The 26,022-nt window shown below is 38.5% G+C and overlaps 1 protein-coding gene and 1 long non-coding RNA gene across 8 annotated transcripts in view; one reads left to right on the forward strand and one right to left on the reverse strand.

Annotated features, from left to right (window-relative positions):
• Positions 1 to 16,335: 16,335 nt before the first annotated feature.
• Positions 16,336 to 18,524, reverse strand: LOC109144093. Its single transcript, XR_002044605.3, has 2 exons — positions 18,319 to 18,524; positions 16,336 to 17,068 (listed from the first exon to the last, which is right to left on the reverse strand). It is a non-coding gene; the product is annotated as an uncharacterized LOC109144093 (long non-coding RNA).
• Positions 18,525 to 18,760: 236 nt separating this feature from the next.
• ARL15 (ADP ribosylation factor like GTPase 15) overlaps positions 18,761 to 26,022 on the forward strand; it is a 252,963-nt gene continuing 245,701 nt past the window's right edge. For 2 of the 7 annotated variants that reach the window (XM_039566723.1, XM_039566724.1), the window contains exon 1: positions 18,779 to 18,862. Coding sequence is in view for 1 of the 7 variants with exons in the window: in XM_039566720.1 (XP_039422654.1) it covers positions 18,851 to 18,862 (12 nt within the window). In the remaining 6 variants the exon portion in view is untranslated. Of the gene's footprint in view, positions 18,863 to 26,022 lie in introns of all 7 variants that reach the window. The other 5 variants (XM_039566720.1, XM_039566719.1, XM_039566721.1 and 2 more) reach the window with 5 other exon arrangements.

Genomic DNA, 26,022 nt, shown 5'->3' on the forward strand with positions numbered 1-26,022 from the left:
AGCTTTGTGGTGGTACTAAAGAGCTAGATAGTAAAGTAAAATGTATGTGAGAATGGAACATGGTGTGATACATATGAAAACTCCATGGTAAAGAGCTATTTTCCACATGGTATCTAATATATCCTTTTAGAGTGAGAAAATGACTGTCTCTTACTTCTGTCGCTTTGAGTCCATTGCTCCTTAAAGCTATATGCTGTCTTTTTAGCTGGATTGCTAGATCTGGATCTGTGTAAGCTCTGAAGAAATCAGCAATGTAACCACAAGTCCTGCAAGTGCCTAATCAGCAGATACAAAGTGTTCTGTTTTCAATAAATATTGAGGGACTTTGTTTTTTTTAAAGTAATGTCTCATTCCAGTCACATGGTGTTTATGTTGGTCAGTGAATCACAACATAACTCTTTCTGCAGCAAGACTTCACGCTGTGTTATAAAAATTCTTGCAAGTAGTAAAGGTTGTGCTGTTACATAGCCAGCTTTACTGAAGGGAGACTTCAGTTTGTGGGTCATGTCCTTCAAAACCTGGAAAAGGCTGGATCTGCTCAACCTCTTGGAAAATCTCTCCAGGGCACTGATGCTCTCTTGTAGCTTAGGTGCCTCTTAAGAAGTGGAAAACTAATCCCAGCTTTTGTGCTAAGAATCAAGTGTTTGCTCATTTGTTAGGATGCTATATAAGAAATATAAGTAATCATGGAATGAACTATCATTTTGACACATTGCAACCATTATTACAAGATTTTTCTTTTGACATGTTGAGGTGATAGAAGAGCAGATGAAGGATGAGGATAAAGGTTGAGAGGACCACAGCAGCTGCTGTTGGAGCAACATCTTTACAGAACAGTGAAGGAATGCAATACAACATGTATAACAATGATTTTAAAATTTCACATTACTATAAATGTTAAAGTGATGTCATGCAACTTTTTACCCAAATTTGGTTTGTTATTCACATGGCTTGTTTTCAAATGTTTCTATGTATGCTAGAGACAAATGCACCTGTGCCTCACAAATTCTTGAGGAATTCCTATAGAAAACAAACTCTTTAGAGTGATAATAATCTGTTCAATTCTTGCAGACAGAATGGTAGAGAGGAAATGAGCAATTAAAAAAGAATAATGTGCCTAAGGGTTTGAAAGCTCTGTTTTGCTGTTGAAAGTCAGGATCCAAAGCACTCTTGCTGTAGAAACAGTCTTACTTTTCACCAGTTAAAAATCAACTAGTGTTCCAAGAAGAATGCCAATTTTCAGGTTTCCTCCTCTTCTGCCTCACTGAAGGTTTTACTTGAGACTTGATAGAAATAACTCAAGGCAATGAAGTACAGTAAGACTGGTGTATTTATTTTGGATCTGTTAAAATTTCATAGCTTGTGCTCACATGCACATTTAGGATGTGAAACCCCTATTCATGGGGACATCTTCATCTGTGCATGTTTTCATGTGGACCGCTTTAGTAAAAATAATACAAGTACTGAAAATCTCACCTATGAAGACCTGGAAGTAGAAAATTTTCTGCTCTTTAAAATTATGTACTGTCTAGGTCCTACAGTACACATAAAATATGCTAACTTGTAATTAGCACAAACCACTCATTATCTCCTTTTGGGTTTGTTTGTTTGCTTGTTTGTTTGTTTGTTTTTCCTAAGAACAAAGTGAAAATTGAAGTTAAATAGCTAGAATGAGCATATGTGGTGTACTGATCCTCTGGATATATTTGTCAAAGTAATTGCTTGCCAGAAAATAATTGAACTTACTAAATGAATTTTGAGATTTAAGAAGTTCTGTGTTCAAAGAATCCCTGAAAACTCAGCCCAGAACTCATTGAGGCTATGTCAACCTGTTGGTCTGGAAGGTGGCCGGCTGCTGATCCTAGGGTAGAAGTATTTCATCCAGAAAGTCTTTAAAGAGAAATTGCTGGGGGATTTACAGGAAGAGTTTGCTGTGGTTAGTGAACAATTGCTTTCTGGAATGACATAAATAATGCTGTTTGATAGCGATGTACGCTGGGAATTAACTACTGTGTCAAGCATCTTTAGCTGACAAGGAGCAGCTGGAGACTGACTGGGTAAGTAACGAGAGTGGAAGGCTTGCTGTGAAATCTCAAGTTTAGAGCGACTGATAGGGAATTAATGATATCTCAATGCTATTCTCTTCACATGATGATTTAGTGGATAATATGAAATTCCAGTCTTAAAAGGAAAGTGAAAAATTCATTGGCAAAAATATTGTCTCGCCTTGACTCTCCATATGGTGAAAGCCAACCAAAATCTGGGTCCTATGTCAGAACTGTTATTTCCTTTAGTGTTGGAATTATAACAAGAGTCTCATATTGTCCTAATTTCTTGACTTTGGCAATGCCAGGAAGGCTGCATAGGTGGTAAAATCTGCTGCTAGAAATCCTTTTCTGTAGATAGTTTTCAGTTAAGTATGAGGAACAAATTCTGGTATCTAAACTACATAATCCTTTGTCTTTACTGGACTTGCACTTAAGTGTTTATCAGTGCAGAATTTACATCCTTAATCTTAACACTATCATCCATACTAGTTCTGAAATTACATTTTCTTTCCTGGTATGTGTTCATCTCAGAAGACAGAACTTGGCCAGACTTTTTTTTAAGATCACCAATTAATTTACTGTGAACCTTGATTTACAGGACAAGGATATGTAGGTTATTCCACATATGTGAGTCATGAATGCTTTAAAGAAGTGCTGGTCTGAAATTTAAAACTTTTTGTCCTCTCTCTTATTTGCACTTCTGCTTATACATATTATAATTTGAAAAATCTAAAAATGTTTTCTGGCCTGGTTTGTACACTTGCGTATTTGCAAAGACCCCATGCCACACATACTGGAAAAAAAAATTGGAGACTTGTTTTTCTTCTTAGAAAAGCCTTTGTATCATATAAAATACTGGCAGAATCTCACTCAGTCTTTGCCATACCCTCTAAGCAAAGATTTCTGTAAACAGGTAAACATTTATTTAACATGACCAGAAACCTGGTTAGTAGGTAAGGTAGCATTTTCTTTCCATTACTACAATGCTTTCCTCCCAACATGTATTTGTCAATGCAGCTATTTTTATAACACAGATCAGAAGTGCTGTGAAAATCTGGTGCTTGTATGTTGTTCTACTGAAGGTCAGAAGATCCTTAATTAAACTTTATTTTGCCAAGGTTTATGTTTACATACCATGCTCTGCAAGAAATAAAATGTTTGTAGTGAGATCATGAGAGAACAATAATATTTATAAAGGCAGATTTAACTCACATATTATAGAAACCATTTTATTTTCACAGTAGAAGCTCTTTCTTTCATATTAATCTTTGCTGTACCAAGAAGGTAAATTAAGTCTGTGCAGGCTAATGGGGTAGTAATGTAGTCAAAGATTTGTAATTAGTAATTAGTACAACTGTACTTAAATGTGATTACTTTTTCTTGGAGGGAAGTTTTAAAAAATAATTCATGTATTTACAGGGCGTAAGTGTGTTAGCTATTCCATATATATATTGTAGCTTTCTTTGAGGCCAGTTAAAGCTACTTACAGATAGGAGAGTATGGACTCCATGGTTTATAAAGTGAGAAGGAGCTTCTTTGTGCAGAGATGAACGAAGCCACAGGAAAATAATTCAGAAGAGTTAATCATAAGCAAAACTACAGAGGGGGCTTTGACATGCAGTCAAAGGACTTAGCATTGTTGACATTTTGTTATCAATTCAAAACATATTCAGTTTTACAAAGAGAATGACGGATGGATAAAGAAGGTTGAAGTAGAATGAAAGACAAAATGTTCTAAACACAAAGAAATTTGGTTATTAGCGTACAAGCAAGCTGTCATTTAGCAAACTGTACTGAGTGGTAATAACTAAAGGCAGCTGGATGTTGAATAATTTGTGGTTATCTGTCCAATTTGTCAACTCCCTGCTCTCACTGCTATTCCCAGAGCATTCACTGAGGATATAAGCAAAGTAAAGGCTGCAGGATTAAATCTTGTTCTAGCAAAAATCCAGGACAGAAAAAACCATCAGACAGTTTCAGATAGACTCCAAGCTGTCTCACTGCTATTCATTTTCTACCACTGCTGGAATTTTGCTGTGGAAACAAATAGCAAAGAAAACAATAACAGGATTAAGAACAATGACAGGCTATTAAGTCACATACCAGTGGTTCACAGCCTATGGCATTTTTTTTCCACTGGTGCAATGTTAGATTTTTTTTGACAATGGCTTTTCTTCTTTTTAACGTACAACATTTTAGGGTTAAGAACATGACCTAGTGGAGGAAGGGATGCTTTCTAGTTCCTCCCTACTTTGATACAGTTTCATGTTGTTTTTCATTTAGTTCTACCTGAATCTGTGTAGTTTGGAGACAGGTCCCTTTTCTGCTCAGGAACAAGCATCAGGGCCAAATCACATGCCAGATCATGCTTCATTCTTCCCTTTGTATAGTGAACTATAGAGAGCAGTTAGCCATCAGTGAGCAAACAATAGTAATGAGTTCTTCTATGAACTGTAGTTGTTGGTAGGCTAACATGTACAGACTGCAGAGCAATAAAGTTTTTTGTATATTTGGAATATACAAATAACTGGTAATTCTCTCATCTAAGTTCTAGTCTAGAACCATAGGAAACCAGCATCCTAAGTTTAGCTACTTAAATAGTGCAAGAGACCTGCTATTTTGAGAAATCAAATACAGTTTCCTGTTCTCCTTATTGTTCCCAGAGTCAAAAATGCATCCTGTTGATACCATAAAAAGACACCACTATTCTGCAATCTGGAAAAGTGTGTTAGTGTACTGCTGCAGTTCTATGCTCTGATTATGTAATATTTTTTTTCTCACTAGTTCAATTTCTTTAGTCTTTAAAGCCTTTATGTACTCTGACAATAATTTTAATTTCCTGATCTCAAATGTCACACATTGATTTCACATCTGTGTTTATTTTTATCCATATCCAAGTGTGAAGCAAGCATTTAGAAGCTAGGTAATGTGGATACAAAACATGCTTGCTTCATACCAATTACATATCAGGTGCATGACCACTCACAAAATTCAGTCCCATTTGAGCAGACAAAAAGCCATTAGGGTCTTCCAAAATGCAGTTGCTACAGTCACTTGTCTCCAACAGCTTGTTACCCTTTACATTCCTATCTCCTCTGTGGGTGAGTTCATTAAGAGTTCTCTTTCTGACTCCAAATTGGCTGACATAGGAGGCTGCCACATGTCAGCTGTGCCTTTTGTACCAACTAATATGGAGTTGATTGCCTGCATGTCTGAAACGACTGGACTGATGCCTTGTGTTACTGGATGCAAACCTCTGCAGTTATTACCTCCAGATGTGGGGAGAAAGGCTAGCAGAAAATACCTGTGCCATTAGCCCATGCTTTGTTCCAGTACAGCAAGTCTGAGCTGGAATGTCAAGACCTACAGCAGTGTTAGGCAGTCAGAGCTGTACTTCCAGGAAATATTAAAAGTAGTCTGGCTGGTAGCTATTTGATATTAAATATTTCCGAATCCTTTCTGGTTTATATTAGGTACGCAAAATCAATAGATACTTTGGCCTTTAACTTTCTGTGCCTCGTTCCTGCTTCTGAAAGAAAGCAATAGTAATCTCTCATCTTAGTAGATTGTTGTGAAAATTAACTGATTAATATTACAGCATCATAGAATCTTAGAAACATAGTATCTGTGAAGAAGTTAATATCAGATTGTGTGACAAAGATAGAAAGATTTCTGTCCTCAGACAGAATTTGTCAAGTAGTGAGTAAAAAGCATGAGGCCACATGCAGCAATAATTATTACTAAGAAGCAAAGAAGAAGGAAAATTTAATACTGACTAATATAGTAGTCAAGTGGAAAATATACAGTAGAGTTATATAATCGCACAGCACGACATAATATACAAGCATGTGCAGGCTGAAATAAAGATGCACAGGAAATCTGAAATTTAGCATTTTCTTCCTAAGTATTTTAAAAGTTTACTGTACTACAGCCAGTTAGTTAGGTTTCTCTTCCTCTTCTTTGTTTTTCAGCATGAGACACAATTTGCTATAAGGATCTGAGATATGTGGAAAGAATCTCATTTGGAAATTAATTCAGATAGTAATGTACAGTTTTCAAAAGTGAAGTTAGATCTGAGCACACTGTGACTTCTGTCTACTCCTCTTCATTGAGAATTACGAGTCAGCTGATGTGGTAAAATGAAACCTCTTGGCACTTCCCTGTCTAGAGGCCGAATCTATTTGGTATTTTCTGTCCCCTGTCCTAGCAGAGATACACCAGAACTTCCCCATTTAGGAAATGTAGGCAGGATCTGGTAGGACCCAGGTTAAAATGTTTAAATTGGAAGTGTCTATTTATATACCACAGAATTTATTGGGACTTTTATCGATATCTGTTTGTATGCAGTAATATGTCTTAGCCTTCTAAGAGCTAGCTATTAAAACAGTGAGTGTGTGAAAAGCATTACTTTTGCCTACGGCTCAGTTCTCAGACAGTGCATTAATATGCATATGCTGAACTGCTGAGCAGGGTGAAAATGAAGAATTAATGATCAACACTAATGAGAATCATTTGGTCTAAGCACAAATGGACAGTGATTTTTGCTCACAATATAAACAACTTTATTTGAAAGAATCTCCCAGTATCTGGATAATTTAGTACCATTACTTACAGGCTTTTATGTGTTCAGAATAACAACAATATTTAGCTTTAATTCTCTGAGTAAGTATTAACAGAATTATATGTTAATGAATTAACAAATTCACCTCCATTTTATTCTTAAACCCTCCACACAGAAGCAAGAGATCAAATTTCATGTTAGTTACACAGAAAAGTAGTTCATTATTTAGACAGGACTGTAAAAATCATATATGGTCCAGATATATCCATATCCTTCATGCTGAAATAAACCAGAAATAAAATACAACAGGTATTCCTTCTCACTTATTCTTCAGATGAGTTAAAGGCAAGAAACCTATACTTTGGCTGCTGGCCTCTCCCTCAACAGAAACATCTAAAATAGGTTAATGAGAGTCAGATGGCCCTGTAAAGCGTGCTTTGGTCTTGCTTCAAGAGCTGAAATCTATAGTTACCACATAAAATACTTAGCCCTTAAAGAGCTTTTACATAGCCTTACTATATTTCGACCTGTTTTCCTAAGTTGAAATACAGTTTGGCTGAGAGACCCATCAGCATCTTTTAAACTGTGATTCACAGAATTTTCTGTGAGGGGAGGTGCCCCACAAGGATCATCAAGTCCAAATCTTAATTAAATGGCCCAGTAACAGGGATTGAACCCAAAACCTTGGTGCTAATAGCACCATGCTCTAAACTGAGCCATTCTCAGGGCCATTCCTTACATTCCTTCATGGTGCAGCTTCTTGGCAGTTTTTTCCATCCTCAAGACTTTGTGGAGGATGCTCAAAAGACAAACATAGTTTATTCCTAAGCAAGAATTCTTCAAGATGGACTCAGGATATTCACACCATTGTCTTATTTCCCCTCTCCTTTGGAGCTGTAATTGTATGTAGGATAGATGAAAGAATTGCACTGAAGTGGCTGAATTCACATGCTGGTTTTAGACCCTCACCCTGGAAACACATAGGAACATTGGGGAAAAGGGGCAGTGTTATTGTAAATTTCCCAGTTACAAAGTAAATTGCCTGAGTGGAAATGCATTTCCAAGAGTTTTTTATTTATTCCCATACTCTTGACTCTAATGCAGCTGAGCTTCTTGGATACACAAAACTGTACCCTAGCATGTCTGCAGTATTGCTGGGTTTGTGCTGCTCAGATGATTATCACTGGTTATATTACTGACAAAATAGGTTTATAATCCAGCTGCCAAGCTGTTAGCAAGAGAGGGTGGCTGAACTTTTGGTTAGGGCACATGTAAGATGTAAGATGTGGGATGTAAGAAATCCTATTTGGTTCTTGTCTCTAAGGCAGGTCTTCCTCATTGGCTTCTGGAAAATCAGTCTTTTTGTTCCACTTTCAAAGAGTGCAGGAAGAAGTATCGGCATCCTAGCCCTGTTTAGATTATTACTATCTTTAGGAGAAACAGTATCTTCTAATACATGTATGCAAAAACTTACACAAAATATCATATGAAGCTTTCAGAGAAAAAAAGAGCAAACAAGGCGAATCATGAAAATTTTAAGTATGAAGGTGTACCACTAGTGACAAAGAAGAAATTGAGTTTAATGTGAACACACCTTTAATATTCCTGATGAAACCAAAGAACAACTTGCTGACTCAGGTATCAGAGGCAGACTTACTGGAAGGGGTAAGCCTTCCCCGCTGCTCTGCTATGGCATGAAGTACGTCACTGGTTAATGGGTGGCTGCTCAGGGATCAGTATAGTGCATCTGATACTACAGGAGTACAGCAAGTGGAGAGTGGGTATACAGAAAATAAGAAAGCACACAGTAATCAAAAGTTTGTCAAAGGATTGCATTTGATAGAAATAAAGAAGTTTTCAGCAGATTTACCCTTTGTTGCTGTTGGTGAAGTAAATGTAACTGTATTGTCCTGTCTGCAAGGCTATTGCTTTTGTTTTATTCACCAGTAGAACATTAGTTTGCAAAGAAAATACAAAAAAGTGCCTATTCCTAGAGTCATCATACTATAGTACTATGAATGGATTTTTGTCTACAAAAAGCTTTTACAGGATGAAACTGCTTGAGTTCCATTTAAAATTAACAACTGTACACTCACATTTCAGATCTCTCCTGGGCAAAGTTCATATTGAAATTGAATTTCGCATTCCTTTGGACTGAAAAGGAGCAAAGGGACAAAAGGATTAAGTATTTCTTTTTATAATACCTATACTGTAGAAAGAGTAAAAGCTGGACATTAAGAGGGAAAAATGTTGCAATGAAAATAAGAGAGATAAGTGGCTGTTTGTGCTAATGTGTTAAACTACATATATGGAAAACGTACAACGAAGAATTTTGTTTTACCCTGGATTACCATTTGCATAATTGCTATAACCCTCTGATTTTCTCTCTTAACTATATAGTTGAAGTTTCCTGTGAATAGTAACATGGAACAGTAGTCAGTCATTTACTGTTTGTATAAAATAAGAAGACTCTAAAAGAAATGAACATTCTGCCTATTCTTAGTTTGTAATTACATTTTCCCATAAGGTATATGGAATTGGTTTCATTCCTGAGTCTCTTCAAAACTTAATGCATATTTAGCGATGCAGACCTTTGCACAAAGTCTGTCAGGAGGGAGCCTTATCCTGACAGAAATCTAGTCACACATTTCCCCATTCTGTATCCCAAAGCAGGTTAGTAGAGCCTGAAAAGTGAGTGGCAGTGATGAGGAATGCTGAGATACCCTGATTCACAGCAACTTGCTTCTGCCTGTGAACAGGATAGTTCTTTCAGGGTTCCTTACTGATATTTAAAATGAAGTATTTGGCACCTCCATTGTCTTTTGTAATTCCTTTAGTTGGAAAATACTAAGCTTTATAATGCACTAATTCACTGTAGTTTTAAATACAGTAACTAGTTGTGGTTACCTCAGAAAAAAGCAAGTAATGCAGACCTGCCCTTTGCTCTTGTAAGAGCAAGTTCACATTTAATATAATTGTCAGTTAACATCTCTATTCATTTGGTACCTCTTCCCAGAGGAAAAAGCAAGACAGTACAGCACATCACCTCTTTCTGGACTGAATCCTTCCCTGTCAGTGACCATCTTCTGTTCTCCAGGGCACAGAAGCAGTTGGTCCTTTGTTAAATGGCAATACTTACTCCATGCTTTTTATAGACAAATGGTTAGATACCTTTCACACCCTTAAGAAGACTAAATTTCTTAGTTTATAATATACTAGGGAGTTACAACAGACTTTGCCTTTAGCTGTTTTCTACAACTAATTTTACACAGCCCACATAAGCAGAATTAAATTGTTTAAATTGCTTATTTCTGTCCAGCTGGTTCAGTCAATAATGTCCTTTACTCATGCCAACCTATATTTTTCTCCAAAGGATTCTATGCATTTTACTTTATTATTTTTCACTGTTTGTGAGGGAAAGAAACATTTCTCTGAAGTTGTATTCTACAAGGAGCAGTAAAGAACATCAACAATTTCTGTATTGTTATATGTTCTAGTAACTGACTGAGCCATCTTAAAGCTGCTGTACAACTACCACCAGTATCCAAAAAGCTCTATAAAATGTAGCAGTGGGCATTAGAGGCTTCCATGACCTTCCTCCAGATACCCAAGAGAAAACGGGGCTTGCTGTTACTATAAACCATTCAGTTTTTGCTCATGGAAATCAGCTGAAATCTGTGGAGGCTTTTCTCACCAATACAACTGGCAATGGGCAAGTTTGACTTTCAGGCACTGCCAAAGTAAACAATAGTGTGTTTGTGACCTGTTTTGCAAGATCTGCTGGGGGTTCATTTTTCTGTAATCCCACTCCTTTCCACAGAACTGACTTTTTCCAGTCATCCTTCCCACTGAAACCTCCTAAAGCCAATTCCAGTTCTTCTTTCCCTGCTTTCAGTCAGTTCTAAGGAATGAAACTCTCAAATACACTTGTTGAGCATTGCCACTTCTCCACCACAGCCGAACTCAATACTGATTTTTTTCCATTTATTGCAAATCAATCTTGACCTTCTGAGATTCATAAAGTCCTCTCTCTGGCCCTTCCAGGTGTCTATTCTGGTCTGAGGGGCAAAATTTTAATTCTATTCCTCCTATGGAATTCTCTAAGACAAAGGATTTAAACAAGCAGAATCCCACTGTTAAATCTCACTTTATCCCAATACTTGTTGCCATTTCCCTGTGCTTAAAGGATTCAGAAACCACACTGTGTGCTGCTATAATCTTGAATGGTGGCTTCCAGTCATTCTGGAACAGTGTTACTGGAAGTATCTCCGGGGCTGGGAACAAGATACAGTGGAGAGAGCTGTCACAGCAATGGCATTTCAGGGTCAGCTGCCCATGTCCAAACAGATGGTGCCTTGTTTTCTCTCATTAAAAAATCTTCCATGCAGAAAGTAACAGTGTCAGATCTTGTCATGCTAATTTAGCCTAAGTTCAAAGAGAAAATATGTATTCCAAAACCACACAGGCTACATGGTCAGCTTCAAAGTGCAAAACACATCTTTTGATCAATGTGCTAGTTATGTGACAAGTAATTATATCACCAAATTTCCTTTTAGAGTTTAGTTTTGATTGGATAAACACATCTAAGCTACTTCACTTGTTTGCTTTGCATTTCCCTCGTGGCCATGGATGAGGTATGCAGTTTTCTGGGTAACCAGAATTTAAGAGCTGGATTTCCCTTTCAAGTCTGTTCAGCCATAGAAGTGAGCGCATAAGGTCTATGAAAATCCAGTTCAATTACCAAGAAAACCTCAGCACAAAAAGCCCTTTACATGAAAGTCAGGTAGCCTGTGTTTTGCTTTTATTGCAAAAAGTGGTTTTAGTAGAAACATGAATTAGGTCTTCAGATCAAATATAGCATCTTTGTAAAGAGGAGTATAGGCTTTTCTACTTTTCCTGAGACACAGGGTTCAGCCTTCCAGAGAGATGATTGCTATAATCATAAATATTATGCTGAAGATGCAAATACTGGATGCAAATATTCTTTATATTTTTTTAAAGTGATTTCTGCCTATGACTTCAGAATGGGCAACCATTCTCGTTATGAAGATCATCCATTTTGCATAGGGTTCCTTTCTTATTTCCACTCACACTAACAGAATAGTTTCTTAAAAATCCGTGACACAAAACAAATAGTGAAAACTTGACCTGTGGATTTCTAAGGTAAAGTTGAGATAAGAAAAAAAATTAAGAAGGACCTATTTAATATCTGCTTCTATAAACATAGTCACTAGACCTTTAGGATTTACTTTAAAAAAAAAAAAAAAAAGCTCCTAAGGATATTCTGCATAGCAAAATGCAGTTTCAATTATAACTTGTGTTCACATGCCTGCATAGTTTAAATTGGCTAATGTGAATAAAAGAATTACTTTTGTGTGAATTGGTAACTGGCATTCAAGCTCTAAGGCATGTGTTACTACTTTGTCCTTCTTCTTCTTAATGTACTACCTAGATGAGACTAAAACCTGACACGAAAGTATATCCATACCAAGACATTATTTCTTACTGATTTTTAGCATTTATTTTATTATTTTTGATGGAAAGAATTTTGCTTTGCATTTAATACTCAGAAACAAAGTAAGTTAAAATGTAGAAAAAACTTGAACCACAGAGACTTTGTATCTGATGTTCATTATATCCAGCAAGAGATGAAATGACCATCTACAGATATAGATGCAATGCTTTGCCAAGCATATTCCTAATATTTAGACTACAGGCAAAGTTTAGTTTTATGAGTTTGTAGTCACACTGACTTCTTGGGAAGACATGACTATTAAGGAAGACACAGCTGGAGTATATAAGATGGGATAACACATTCAATATAAATATGAAACACAAGGTCATATGGAAATTGCAATTTCTTTTATTTCAAAAGTATCTGTACCTCCATTTACTTTGAAACTTCATAATTCTTCTCACCAATTCATATGTGCCATTATTGAATCTTCCTCCTTTGGAGTAAAGAGAAAGACTGATGCAGGCAAAAGTCACCCATGTTCCAGGTTCCTGCAGAGCTTTATTTGAGACACCACCTTCCTTTCCTTTGGACAGGCAGACCTCTGGGATGGGCACTGTTAATCTTCAAACACAACAGAGGCATTTTTGATGTCATAAGATACATTTTCTTTTAGTAAAGCAATGGCATTTTTTTCACACCTTAGCAAGACTATGATTTGAAAACTTATGAAAATAAGAAGAATTTTCTAAACCCAAATAGGAAGGTGGAAGTCTGTAAGAACTGGATCTGAACCCAGCCCATTTCATAATTTGAAAGAGACAGAGTATTGTGTCTCTCATTTTTTTAGGGGTAAATTTGGAGCACAAGTGTCATTATAGTGTAACAGAGCTTTCATCATGGAAACAAAGGAAAAAGCTACAAATGGAAACATGTATTTGCATGTTAACACTAGAGAAAAGACCACAGAGTCTAACTGTACTGCTTCTATTTATGTATTCATTCTGTAAAAAGGCAAAACAATCTGAGCATGAGAGATAAATATTTGAATACTTTGTAAACAATATTAGAAACAAATGTACTACAAACTTTGAGCAAAATTGTTGTCCTCACAAAATGTACCACACTTAAGTCATAAAAATTGAAAGGTTGAGTTCATCCCAGAAAACCAGACATTATGTAAACCAGGACCAGATTTCTTAGTTTCTTAAGGTTTGCGTCCTTGTTGATTCTTAGCAGGGACGTGAAGGTACAACTTCTAATCCATCTCTTAAGGTTTCCACAGTGCCACAAGCAATAGAGAGTTAAACCCAATCATAACTGTGGATTTATTTTTTTTAATCTTCACAAGACATTTCACAGAAGAGAAATCAAGCAAAGATGGCAAATGCTTTCTTAAGTGTGTATGAGAAGAAACCCTAAAGCCCTAAGACTTCTGCATTCCTCAGTGTCTTAAACACAGAACCCCTGTTACCAAGACAGATATCTGTAGCCATTTAGTCTTCAAATTCTGCTAATAATTCAAACAAGGTTACCAGTTTAGGACTAGGACTCTTAATTACATTTTTTATTGCTGCGGGACAGTTTAAAAACCTTACATAGAACAGTAATGAAATTAAAAATGAGTCTACAGCATTACCAACTTGAGCTGGGGTGACATAGAAATGAAAAAAAAAATGTAAATTCCAGCCTGCTTGGCAATGTAATCTATTCAAATTTCCTCATGCAATATCAACAGTAACAATTTTGGTGCAGGGGAAGGAGTAAATAACCTACATAAAATCAACTGTAATATTACAATCACTTTATTCATATCCCATAGGTTTAAATTAATTATTCATTACAATTATACTAAATTTATATCAGTGTAAGTACAGTGTGAAACTGGTTTCTACTTTTGACCTTGTTCCACCATTAACCTTTGCTTTTAGACTGCCTGTTGTTACTTTGCCAGTGAGGTTACCTAAAGGTTAGCCAAATATTTCAGGAAACAAGAAGAGGGAGAACAGGTGAAAAATCCTTTTCAAAATCTGTTTCCTTGTTTTCATATCCATCTATTCTTTTACTGAAAAAAAAATACATAACCATGGCACACATGGTGAGGAAAATGCCATAAGGTAGTAAAGCATTAGAGCAAAGAGGAAGAGGAAGAGAAGATTTTTGACTGAGAGGTTTTGCTTCTCCCATAGCGTTCGTTCACCTTTGGCTGTAGTATCTCTGCATGTTGACATTGGTCAATATATCAGATAAAGAGCTGCAAATTGCTTCAAGCATTATCTACTCAGAGCACCTTCTCCCTTTCCCCATAAGTTACATGAGTTTGATTAACAGCAGGCTCCAAGTCACTTACTGAAATTTGAGCTGCTGACTGCTCTTGGCATCTATTTAATATTCAAACTCTCCTTACTCTCCTCTCTGTTCCTTCTCTGTCCAGTTCTTTTTACATTTTTATGCCCTTCTGGATCTTTCTAGGAAATACTTTTGGTCACAACTGGCCACATTTCTTAACATTTATTGTTAAAAGGTATACCTAGAAATCTATTACCATTAGACCATTCAAATATTTTTTCCTATTAGTTTGCCAGCTGCTGAACAACAGAGCTCTTCTAACTACTCTTAAATTCCTATTTGGTCCAGCTTCTTGTCTGTTCTGCCAGAGACTGTTTTATCACATCATTTATATTCTTGAACTAACCACAATTTGTACCTTTTAAGGCATCCAATTCTAAATTCCTAGCCATAATAAATAAAGGGATTTTGTAGCATTTGGGAGCCTTTCTATTAATGTATCAGTATCCTGAGTCAAAGAGGTCCACATTTTTATGTGAGGTTTTTCTCTACAGATTTTATTTTTCCAGAGTAAGTATAGGGTATTAGCCTAAAGGTGCAAATTGTGTTTTGCTTTCCTGCTAACTTGCCAAGATGAGAGTTTGTGCATGCCTGCTGTAACAACCTTGTACCATGGAAAACTGTTGATAAGTATGAGTAAGGTAGCCTCTTTCAGTACTTTCAAAGATAATGAATGCTTTGCTTCACAACTTCAATTAGAAGGGTAAAATATCATGCCCCTCCGCCCTCTGGTAATTAATGTTCTTAAACAGAGCTATCAGGGCTCCTTTTATCAGCAACCACCTTCTTGCTAATAATAAAAAAAAAAAGTCACTTGCCTTTCCCCTAGGGTTATTAAAAATTGGGTGGGATGCAGAGAGCAAGGGGAGAACAAACATACCATGCACTTTGTCCTCTTAATGAATGAAATTATTCTCATGTGGCAAAGAGGTTTAGATTGTCTTAGTCACTGATGTGCTGCTGGGTCTTTTTGTTTTAGGGCACCTTTTATAAAACATCCAGTTTTCAGGTCATTCAAACCATGATGTGCCAACGCAATGCCTATGTACAGCTACTGAATGAATAGCACTGCTTTCTGCAGGACTTTTACACAAATATTATCTTAAAAAAGGATCTATTTAACTAATGAGACTAGAAATTATAGCAACATGACTGAAAGATGTACTACAGTATGCCTGTCCTTCAAGTTGTTTTCCAAGATAATGCTTACTGGAAAGCTTGTAATCTATACAGCTGGCTATACAATTCCAAAAAATAAGCTAATTCTATTCAAATATGTTTGGAAATAGGCATATTCATTAGTATTTACATTTTAAACTCCCATTTTGCTGACCTATTAAGTAACAAACACATCTTTATGTCAAATCCACCTTCAGGGTTTGCTAACTGCTAGTGCTACAAAAACTTGAATTAGTCAGGTGCTACTCTTAGGTTAAAATGTTCAAACTCATTAAATTGCACTGACATAAGCAATGGATGATAAAATGCACTTCTCAGCACTTCTCAGGGTCGAAGTCTGAGTCCCACATTGATTATTTTTCATACAAGTTTACAGAAAATTATTCTTGCAACAGGATTTCACTGAAGATAAACTTGTGCTTCTGTGCATAAGCTCACTTCCATTTTTGGAACCAGACTTATACCTCACAGCCAACACATGAAGTTTGCTCCACTTAAATACTTTGATCTTTTCCTTCCCATCTTGACATATGAGGTCCTGCTGACAGGCTTCTTTATGAAGATAACTAACACTGCATTAGGTATATATTCCAATATGAAATTGATCTTCATTTTAGATGAAAGAAATCCTACAGGACTTGCTAGAAAAATCTCAGCAACTGCATGACTGCTATGTAGGCTGGAAGGCATGTGTTATAGGGCTTGTATTCTGCTTACATTCTGCTATTGTTCAATGTTAATGTCCACTTTATGTAATAAGATTAATGGGGCATAAGGCTATGCAATGGCCAAAGGAATAATGTGTTTACAGTGAACAGAATGACTAATACATAAATTTAGGCTTGGCTTCTCTTTTGATCAAGTTTGTGGGATTTTCAGTGTATACATGAGAAATTTCTTCATTTTTTTAACTGATTTTGTGTTCAGATCATAAGGTCTTGTTTATAAAGTAGAAAGAAAATAGCATTTATAAAATAGTCATTTGTGAATAAACATTTTTCTTTGGATAGATAAACACAGTACATCTTCATAATCAGATCTATCACCTTCATGTAAAACAGAGGGGTCTTCTTTTTCTCCAAATGTACATCAGTGCTCACTAACTAAACTAAACTACATCTGAGAAATGTTGATGGCTGCTTTCAGAAATTCTACTAGTTTTGATTGTGATGTCTCTCCATGTTCAAATATCCTTCCCAATAAAGTATTTTCCAGTAGCTGAACTGAATTTTCCTTCTTGCAATGAAAGCCATTTACTTCTTTTCCTATAACAGCAGCATCTTTGCAACAACTCTCTACACATAGATTCTATTTTCTTCTCAATCAGCTATAGAAGAAATAATTCCCAGTCCTTTGCTATTTGTCTCACAGGAAACAGTTCTTAAATATCTTCTTGTTCTTGATGTTCTCCTTTCAGTCACCCTTCATTTAGAGAAGCATCAAAAGGCAGCAAGTCTCAAGAGTGATGTATTACTGCTAAAAAAGAAGAAATAAAGGGTTTTAAAGGTTAAGGGGAAAGCACTGCAAAATGTTAAAAATCACATGTGATAACAGAACCATGATGAAATCAAAGTTTCTTGTGGCTCCTGTGCTACATTATTGAGAGGCCTACTTTAGCCACCCCTGTAGTGGCTAAGTAGTCTTTACCCTGTAGTTCCTCCTCTCAAAAGGACATTTCAGGATCAACAGACAGTTGCCAGCAATGGCTATGACTACATGGAAGACAGTCAAAATGCTGAGTAGCAGGAAGGGCCAAGCCTGTATCCCTCCTTACACCCATTACCTACTAAAATACTAAAATGAGTGAACTTCAAAATGATTGAAAATTAAAAAAAAATTACTTGTACTCATCTAAATTAAACTTAGTTTGCTATGCAGATGTATTTGATATTGAATCCCAGAGTAAAGTAAGGGCTGCCCTAGGAATCAATTTTTTCTAGATCAGATGTATGAGGAAAATGAATTATCCATTGACAAGGAAAAGATGTGGTTTTGGCGGGCAAGGGGAACATCTTACAACACTCTCTGGATGTAGTAACTGAGACTGTCCACAACAGGCCTTAATTAATTACAAAATTCAGAGCAGCAATTGTAACTTCCCTTCCCTCACCCCAGTTTACTAGATCTAAGTAAACTGTTTACCAATATCCTTACAAATACTGATTCCCTCTTGCTCCTGGCGCCTCATTTACACATCTCTTCTTCTAGCTCCTTACCTCCTAGTTCTTTTTACTGCACTCTATTTTTTCCCCCTCATTCTTTCACTTGATGCCTCATTTTTAGATTTCCTATCCCACCGTCATACACATTGAGAAGTTTCCTTCTATTTCTCCAAGAGTAAGGCACAAATTTGTGGAAAAGCCTCCAGGTTAGGATGTGAGGTTGCAGTATGAGACATGGGCGTTGCTTTCACAGGTGCTTGGGGAAATTATCACAGAATCAATTAGATTGGGAAAGAAACCTGAAGGATCATCGAGTGCAATCTGTGACCATACATCACCATCTCAACTACACCATGGCACTAAGTGCCATGTCCAGTCTTTCCTTAAACACCTCCAGTGATGGTGACTCCTCCACCTCCCTGGGCAGCCCATTCTAATGTCTAATCACCCTTTCTGTGAAGAAATTCTTCCCGATGTCCAACTTAACCCACCCCCCTGGCGCAGTTTAAGATCATGTCCTCTCGTCCTGTCGCTGGTTGCCTCGGAAAAGAGACCGACCCCCACCTGGCCACAACTTCCTTCCAGGCAGTTTTAGAGATGGATGGGGTCACCCCTGAGTCTCCTTATCTCCAGGCTAAACACCCGCAGCTCCCTTAGCTGCTCCTCACAGGACCTGTGCTGCAGTCCTTTCCCCAGCTCCGTTGCCCTTCTCTGGACTCTCCTACTCCGGGGCACGACAGAACCCCGGACTCGCAGCCGCACAGCTGTGGCGCTCGTACGCCTTTAAGGGCAGCCTGGCCGCGCCCCCACGTGTGCGATCAGCTGACGGCGCGTCCCTCCCCTCCGCTGCCCGCCCTGCCCCCCTCCCTCCGCCGCGAGGTGCGGGCGGCAGCGCGGCTCTGACAGCGCCGCCGGGGCAGCGCCCGCGCCCCCGCCCGCCCCCGGCGCGCCGAGCGCCCCACGCCGCCGGCCCCGCCGCTGCCCCGCGCCCCGTGACGGCGCTGCCCCCGCCGGCCCAGCGCCGCTGTCAGCCGGGCGGGCGCCCGCGGCCCCTCCGGAGAGCTCGGCAGCGCGGCGCCCAGCGCCACCCCGGTACATGGATTACCTGGTAGGTTCCCGGCGGGAGCGGACCGTCGGACATCTTACCGAGTGGCTGGGGCAGCGTCCGCGGCGCGGGAGTGTGCGGGGGGCAGCCCGGGGCCGGGGGCGCTGGGTCCGGCCGCGCTGCCGTGCCCGGCCCGCCCGGCTGTTCACGGGCGATAAAGCGGCCGGGCCCCGCTCATTTGGCCGCTATTAGGTTGCTAAGGCCGTGACCCGGGTCGCTGTTTTTTTCCTAAATGCTGGAGCTTAAGGCACGCTTGAATGAACTAAATTGCTACTGCCGGCGGGATCAGCCGAGCGCCCGGGCAGCTGGTATTCGGGGGTAGTGTTTATTGCTCTTTAATGAATATTGGCTTCATTCGTCTGCGAGAGATCGTATCGCGGGCTCGCATCTCAGCTGGGGTCGTGGCTGGTGTTTGCACTCACCCGCACACCCTCGGCGAGCAAAAACCCTGTGGCACGGCTGGCTGATGAGCAGGTGGCTTTGTTTTATAGTATGGTACCTGCTTACCTGGTCTTTTCAGCCTAACAGTGTGAGGGCGTAACGAGCACATGCCATCGCTCCAGTCCTGCTGGGATCCCATTGCTCCACTCTTGTTGCTTTGAGCGCTGTGTTGTGAACTGGTGCTCTCTCCTTCACCGTGAAGTGCTTCGAAGCGTCAGCTGGGGCAACGAAGAGCAGGCATCTTCTGGCCATCCCTGTTCGTTGTTGGTGTCAAGTGTGACCAGGAAGTATTTGGAGTCAGAATCTTGGCTCTGTCATTCATGTTTTCACACGGGATGCTCAAGGGTGTAGGCTTTCAAGAGAGGCTCGTCAAATGCAACAGAATCTCTGGAGATGCTCTTTTTAATGAACTGAAGATTTGCCATGTTGAGATGAGAGCTGCATGCAGGCTTTTCCTTTTCTGACAGCTAACTAAACCAGAAATACATTAAATGCATACTTTACTATTCTTATGTCCATGTAGCGAAGATTTATTTTGGTTTATTGAGCCTCACTTCCCCCCCCCCCCCCCCCAAATACCCAAAATATTTTACGCTTGCCTTTCAGAATTTGAATACTACAGAGAGGCACTAAAAAATGAGTCCCGTGTGGCAGAAATGGTAGGCAGACTTCTCTTTAAGAACCTAGTTAATGAAACACTGATAGTAAACTTGCTGGGTATCAAGTGCAGCCTCATAGCTCCTTGAGAGCCTGGAGCTGTTTCTTAGATTTTTTTCCTTTATAAACTTATGTCCAGATGAAACTGCCCGTTCTGTACTTTTTGAAATGCTTACATTAACCTTTGTGACTTCTACAGGCTGTTGTGTGGAAGGCCAACCACTCTGAGAACAATAAATTTAATAAGCCTTGGAAACTGAGAACATGTTTTTGTATTAACTAAAGGGGGGAGGGGATTAAATAGCTCTGGGTTTTTTTTCTTCCCCTGACTCTTATTCTCCAGCTGATCGTTTTCCTCTTTGTTGTTGTTGTGTGGCCTTCTTTGGTATCAGCTCTAGAAATACCTCATTGAACATGAGGTTCAGTCACCTCAGAAAGTCTGCTCTAACAAAAAAAAAAATTATGATGGTGAGATAGGCAACTAGTTGTGTACAGCTATTTTTAGCTTGTTGTCACAGTCTGCCCTGGTGTAAAGATGGGTCTACTCTTTTGTTCTATGCAAGACTTGAAGTTGTAGTGTAAATGTTAACCTATGGCGGTAGAATAATTGTCGCGTTATTTCCATAGCAAAAATAGCTGTACATGTTAAGGAATTTTGTGTTTTGTGCATTTATGTTGAGTTCTTGCACATACATGGGCATCAAAACACAAACAGAAGCTTCCTTTTCTGGTTCCTCATGTTGGGCCCCTGTGTTGCAGCCTGCAGGCAGTGAGGTTTTGTCCTGCGCTTGCAGTTGAGGCAGAGAGCAGAGCAAAGGATGAGGTTGTTTCTGTTTGCAGTAGTGCTGTGACAGTATTTGACAAAGTTTTGGTTATCAGTGGGGCTGAGCGAGGGAGTTTGGTGGAAGAAGGTGAGGACAGATGAGGTCAGGTTTCCTGCAGCAGGGACTCAGGAGTCAGTCCATCTACACATCTTCCCTAAGCCAGCTCTTCCCAAATTTGCATAGCAAAGTTCTTTTCCTGATTTTATCTGGATACAACATACATTGATGGAGACTTCTCCATTAAGAAGCAGATCCCAAGAACTGCTGAACATCTGAAGCACTTTCCAATATCATCAGGCTGTTGAAAGCATTCAAAATCTGCTCAAAGTGAAGTCAGTTGGAGCCAGCTTGGACTGTGGCCTGAAGCTTTTATGGGCAGATAACCAGAACCTGAGTAGGGCCTCCCCTACTTCCCATGTGATCCTTGATTTATGTCTAATGCCATTTGATAATAAATTGGTACTAAAAGAGTATCTTCTGTGATGCTCTGGTCTGTTTTTGCGGTTTTGCATTGTAACAAAAAAGTATCACTGCCTCTGTATCTTTAATGGCTAGAAGAGGCTCTTCAGCCTGGTGCCTCTTTTATTTTTGTGTTGATATAATTATGATGTTATGAGTGATGTGGTGGTTTTTTTTTTTTCAGTCAACATGACTAAACTAGGCTCAACCTCTAAAAAAGAATACATCTTCACTCAGAGGCACCTTTTACTTACACGTGTTTTTCTCCTTGTATTTAGTTAACACTTTTAAAACACATTATTGTGAACACAGCTGCGTCAATGACTACATAATCCGGTGTACTGTCTGCAATCGTCTTCAGCTTCATTCTTGCTACATTGTGTCTGGAAGAATTTTAGTGTATTAGAGACTTGTGTTGGTTGGCCTCTGTTCAGTAGACTATGCTTAATTTAAGGAGTTACGGCATGATGCATCTTGTGAAAAGCATGACATGTGACCAGTCTTACAGTTTTTGCTTGGAGAACTTGTGGGGAAACAATAAAAAAGCTTCCGTTTTTCTTATGTGCTAAAATTACAATGCAAATTTTAAGCTCCTGAGTAGACTTGCACAGTACACTTCTTAAGTGGCATCCTCTGCAGTGGATGAAGTTCTTACATGCTTCCATTCAAGGTATCAGCCTGATCTGTGTAGAATTTTTAAAAGCCACTTGAGAGAGTGGTGTAGAAATTTGAATGTGTTTCTTCACAAAAGAAAGGTGTTATATTGGCCTAAGAGGTTTATAAGAAAAAATTGATAACCTGTTTAATTTTGTATTTTTAGCATTTTCCTTATGATAGCTTATCCCTAAATTACATCCCAAGATACTATGTAGTATCTTAGTTGTATATAAAAATGTTTCTTGAGCAGGTATTGAAGAGCATGTTACGACCTGAAATGGAAGATAACTCTTCTTGCATGATCAACCGCTTCAGCTTTAGTGGTTTTTTTTTTTTCATTTTTTTCCCCTTTTCTGGGGAGTTAAACAGGAACATGGGTTCTGCAATGTCAAGAGAGTGCACACTGCTAGTGTGCTAGAATCCTTGTTGCTTTGTTGGGGATTGGTTTCTTTTAACTATAACAAGTTTGAGGGTTTTTTTGTTCTTTGTACATTTGTTAGCTAATACAAACTATTTTACTCCTGTATGCATGCACATGAAACCTAAAATTTGGAAAGTTTTTGAGTAAATGTAACTAAATTTTCAAATTTTAGATGAATATGTGAATAGGCCTTAAAGTGACTTAAGAGTTTCTGCTTGGTTTTTGAACAGTCTTGACCTCACATTCTAGACAGTTAGTGTTCAGACAAAGTCTTGGTTGGGGAAAGCTGCATATACCAAACTGGTGTTCTTAAAAGTGTTAGATGATATTAAAAAAAAAAAAAAGTTTCTGAGCAACTTTTCTTTCTTGGGGAGTTTACTTTTAAGACCTTTCTTTTAAGTAGTTAGACTCTTTAATTTAATTGGGCAGGTTAGATTCCGGAAGTGGCAATATGGGAAGATCAAGATCAGTTAGTGATTCTGCTCCACCTCAGATACTGTGTTTCCATTGCTGTTGCCAGTTCCATTGTTTCGTATCTGCAGGTCATTGAAAACATTCTTTCTTATACCACAAATGTGTTACAGAGGCATATGTTTGAAGGTAGGAGTTTTACTTCACTGAAACTTTGTAAACCCATAGACGCTGTCCTTTGAATAAGGAAAACTGGGTAAAGGTCTATACCAGCAACTCTGTATTTTCCCTCTGAGGCACATGCATGTTTTTGATACAGGGCCTGAAACATGAGCAGCAACGGTCTATACATAGGGCCTTCTCCTCTTAGTGTTTGCTGAACATCCCTCTCATGGGAATTTTGTCTTTTGTCATGTAGCAATAAGGATTATTTAGGCTCTGTGTTGACTCATCTATCAGCTCTAACATCCTTCAAGATTTACACCTTCTGTAGAGCACAAGAGCTTTTATTTTATTATCCTCCCTTCTGTTTGGGAAGTTGATTAGACACAAGGATGAAGGGTCTGACAGTTGTTTCAAAATAAAGATATAACTGAATGCAGGAAAGAAAACAACAGCTGTAAGGTCAACTAGTGTACAGGGTGCATGCAACTGTATTAGTGTTTGGATCAGATGTGAATCATTGAATTGAAGAAGATAATACTTATGGTTGTAGATTTGCATTGCAGAGTGATCACAGATGACGTGAACTTAATATTTTTTCGAACGAAACCAGATGGAAAGACTTACTTCGCTAATGGGTTTTTACATCACGGGCCTAGATTAGAACTAGTGTCTGAAGTATGTAGGATGAATACTTGGTCTTCAATGCCAGCTCTTGCTTTGTACCACCACACCATGTTGCTCTGTGGTATGTTGCTCCTGAATTCTTCAGTCAGACCTCAAGCTTGAGGCAACATGATGAATTTCACAAAAGGTTAGAAATGTAAGCTTTTTATAAGTGAGAATATCTGCGTTTAGTAAGGACAGAATATTCCTTCTAATACCACATGCTGATTAACATTTTTGGCTTGTTGTCAGTATCATCAGGTCATGTTTTTTCATACTGCCAGCTTGTGATGTTTATTCTCTTAAACTGAGTTCTGAAGTTTTGTGATTGTGTGAGGATATTAGCTCTCCATTAATAAAAGAATAATTTTTAGTTTCGTTTAAAAACACACATGTGCACCCAAAGAGCTGTAAAAGCCATATGAAAAAAAACACAACAGTATTTAAAATGTTGTGATTCTTTGTGTTTTGCCTCATACTGCTCTGCAGTATGTTGTTTTTGCTGTTTTTCACAGTGTGTGCAGCATAACTTTCTGAAGTGCAAAGTGTCTGACTGTATAAAAGTCCTTGTGGACATGAGTAGGGTATTTGCAATTGAGTAAAAGATGTCTCATCTCATGCTGGAGCTCTTCAGCTTACAGATTTTTTTTTTTTTTTCACTGGCAGCCTGGTAAGGTGATTAAATTAATTGCCAACCAGTGTGTAAGTAACTGTGAGGAAGAGACACAAAACAGGAAGTGTAGGTGACAAATCCTTATGCTAGATGCAGTCCAGCCCTGGAGCTTAGTTGCTTATAAGAACAAACAGTAGGAGGGAATGTGAATCTATGTATGATGCTCTGCTGTATGTTTTGGTGGAGCAGCAGCAGAAGAATTTGTTCATAGGACCCACATTAGCTTTTGGCATTGGAGAGTCTGAGTAAGCAAGATGGCATCCCAGATCCACTAGGAACTGTTGATATGGGAGAAGTAAGTTTGCAGATTTCTTTTTTTGTTATGACTTGGAGCTTTTGTATGGAAGAACCATCTGTTTTCTACATTTTATTAACTTTTACAACTGCTGCTGCCTAATCTTCCTTTAAATGATTTTGACTCCAATAGAGGTGAAAAACTTAGAAGCAATTAAAAATGAAGAAATCATTTTTTGTAATACAAATTTCATGGGAAGTACGAATGAGCACTGAGAGCACAGCTCTGGCAGTGAATGAGAGGGAGAAATGAATTCAGAGATTACAAGGGAATTTCATGAATAAGAATTAACTATAATAAATAAACTGCATGTGCTTTGGATGGGCTGATGCAGAGACAAATACTAAGAATGCATATTGAACCCAGGAAAAAAATTGTAGTACCTCTTTTGATATCCATAATGAAATGGCACATGAAATTCAGTGTTGATAAATGCAAAGTTGCATATATTTATAGAAGAAGTCACATGGTAGTACAGATGCATGGATAGGCCCTAAAATGTCATCAGTACTCGGGAAAGGGAATGAGGATCCTTCTTTAAAATGTCACCCCAACCCAGACATCTGTCAACAAATTTAGAGTATTTAGAAGGAAAAAGGGAAAGATCTCATTTTTACACTGCTTAAATGTATGGTTTGGTCTTGTCTTAGATGCTGCATGTCTGGTTGCATCATCTCAGGAAGAGTATTGAAAAACCAAAGAAGATACAGAGAAGGATGATGTGGTAATTCAAGGAAAGCAATTGCTTCCGTACAAGCAGGGATTAAATAGTTATAGCCCTTCAGTCTGGAGAAAGAGCTGACTGGTATGAACAGGCAATATTCTAGACATCTTTGAAATCAGAAAGAGAGGTAACTAGGCAATAAGTAAATTTTTCCCAATAGAAGAACTCACTGACAGTTATAATCCAGGAACTGTGTTTTCATGTGAGTGTAGTTGAATTCTCACTTGTGCAGTAATGTTAGAGAAGTCAAGATGAGTAGACCAGGAATTTGTACAGTGCCTTCAAAAACAGGTCTGTTGTGGGTTGGTATTAAATGTGATGTTCAGATGTGATGGTAGGAGATCCTGAAGTTGTGATTGCTGGACCATAAGGATAGATCATGAGATATAATTCCCTGGATGTCCTTAGGCTTTGCCATGGGCTAAAGACATCCATTTCTCCTCATTGAGAGGACAGCTAGAACTAGTTCTGGAACAGGGAATTGCAGTTAGAAAATTGACATGTTCCAAGTGGTGTCCAGGAGTACTCCCTGGTGTAATCAGAATTGCATCAACTGCACAGGAGGTGGGACATTTTAATTCAGAGGAATTGATGAAGATACTTAATCTACTCCAGGGGCACGTAGCTAATGGATTCCTTCTGCTTGGAAGTGCTGCCTTGACGTATGAGGAGAGGCTACTGGCTTTCCAACATCTCTGTTTTAATTGAATTTATGACTTTGTATCTAAGGCCCACAACACTGAGTGAACCTGAAACCGTGTAGACAGCCTATG

This window comes from Corvus cornix, chromosome Z, assembly GCF_000738735.6.
Source record: "Corvus cornix cornix isolate S_Up_H32 chromosome Z, ASM73873v5, whole genome shotgun sequence".
NCBI lineage: Eukaryota > Metazoa > Chordata > Aves > Passeriformes > Corvidae > Corvus > Corvus cornix.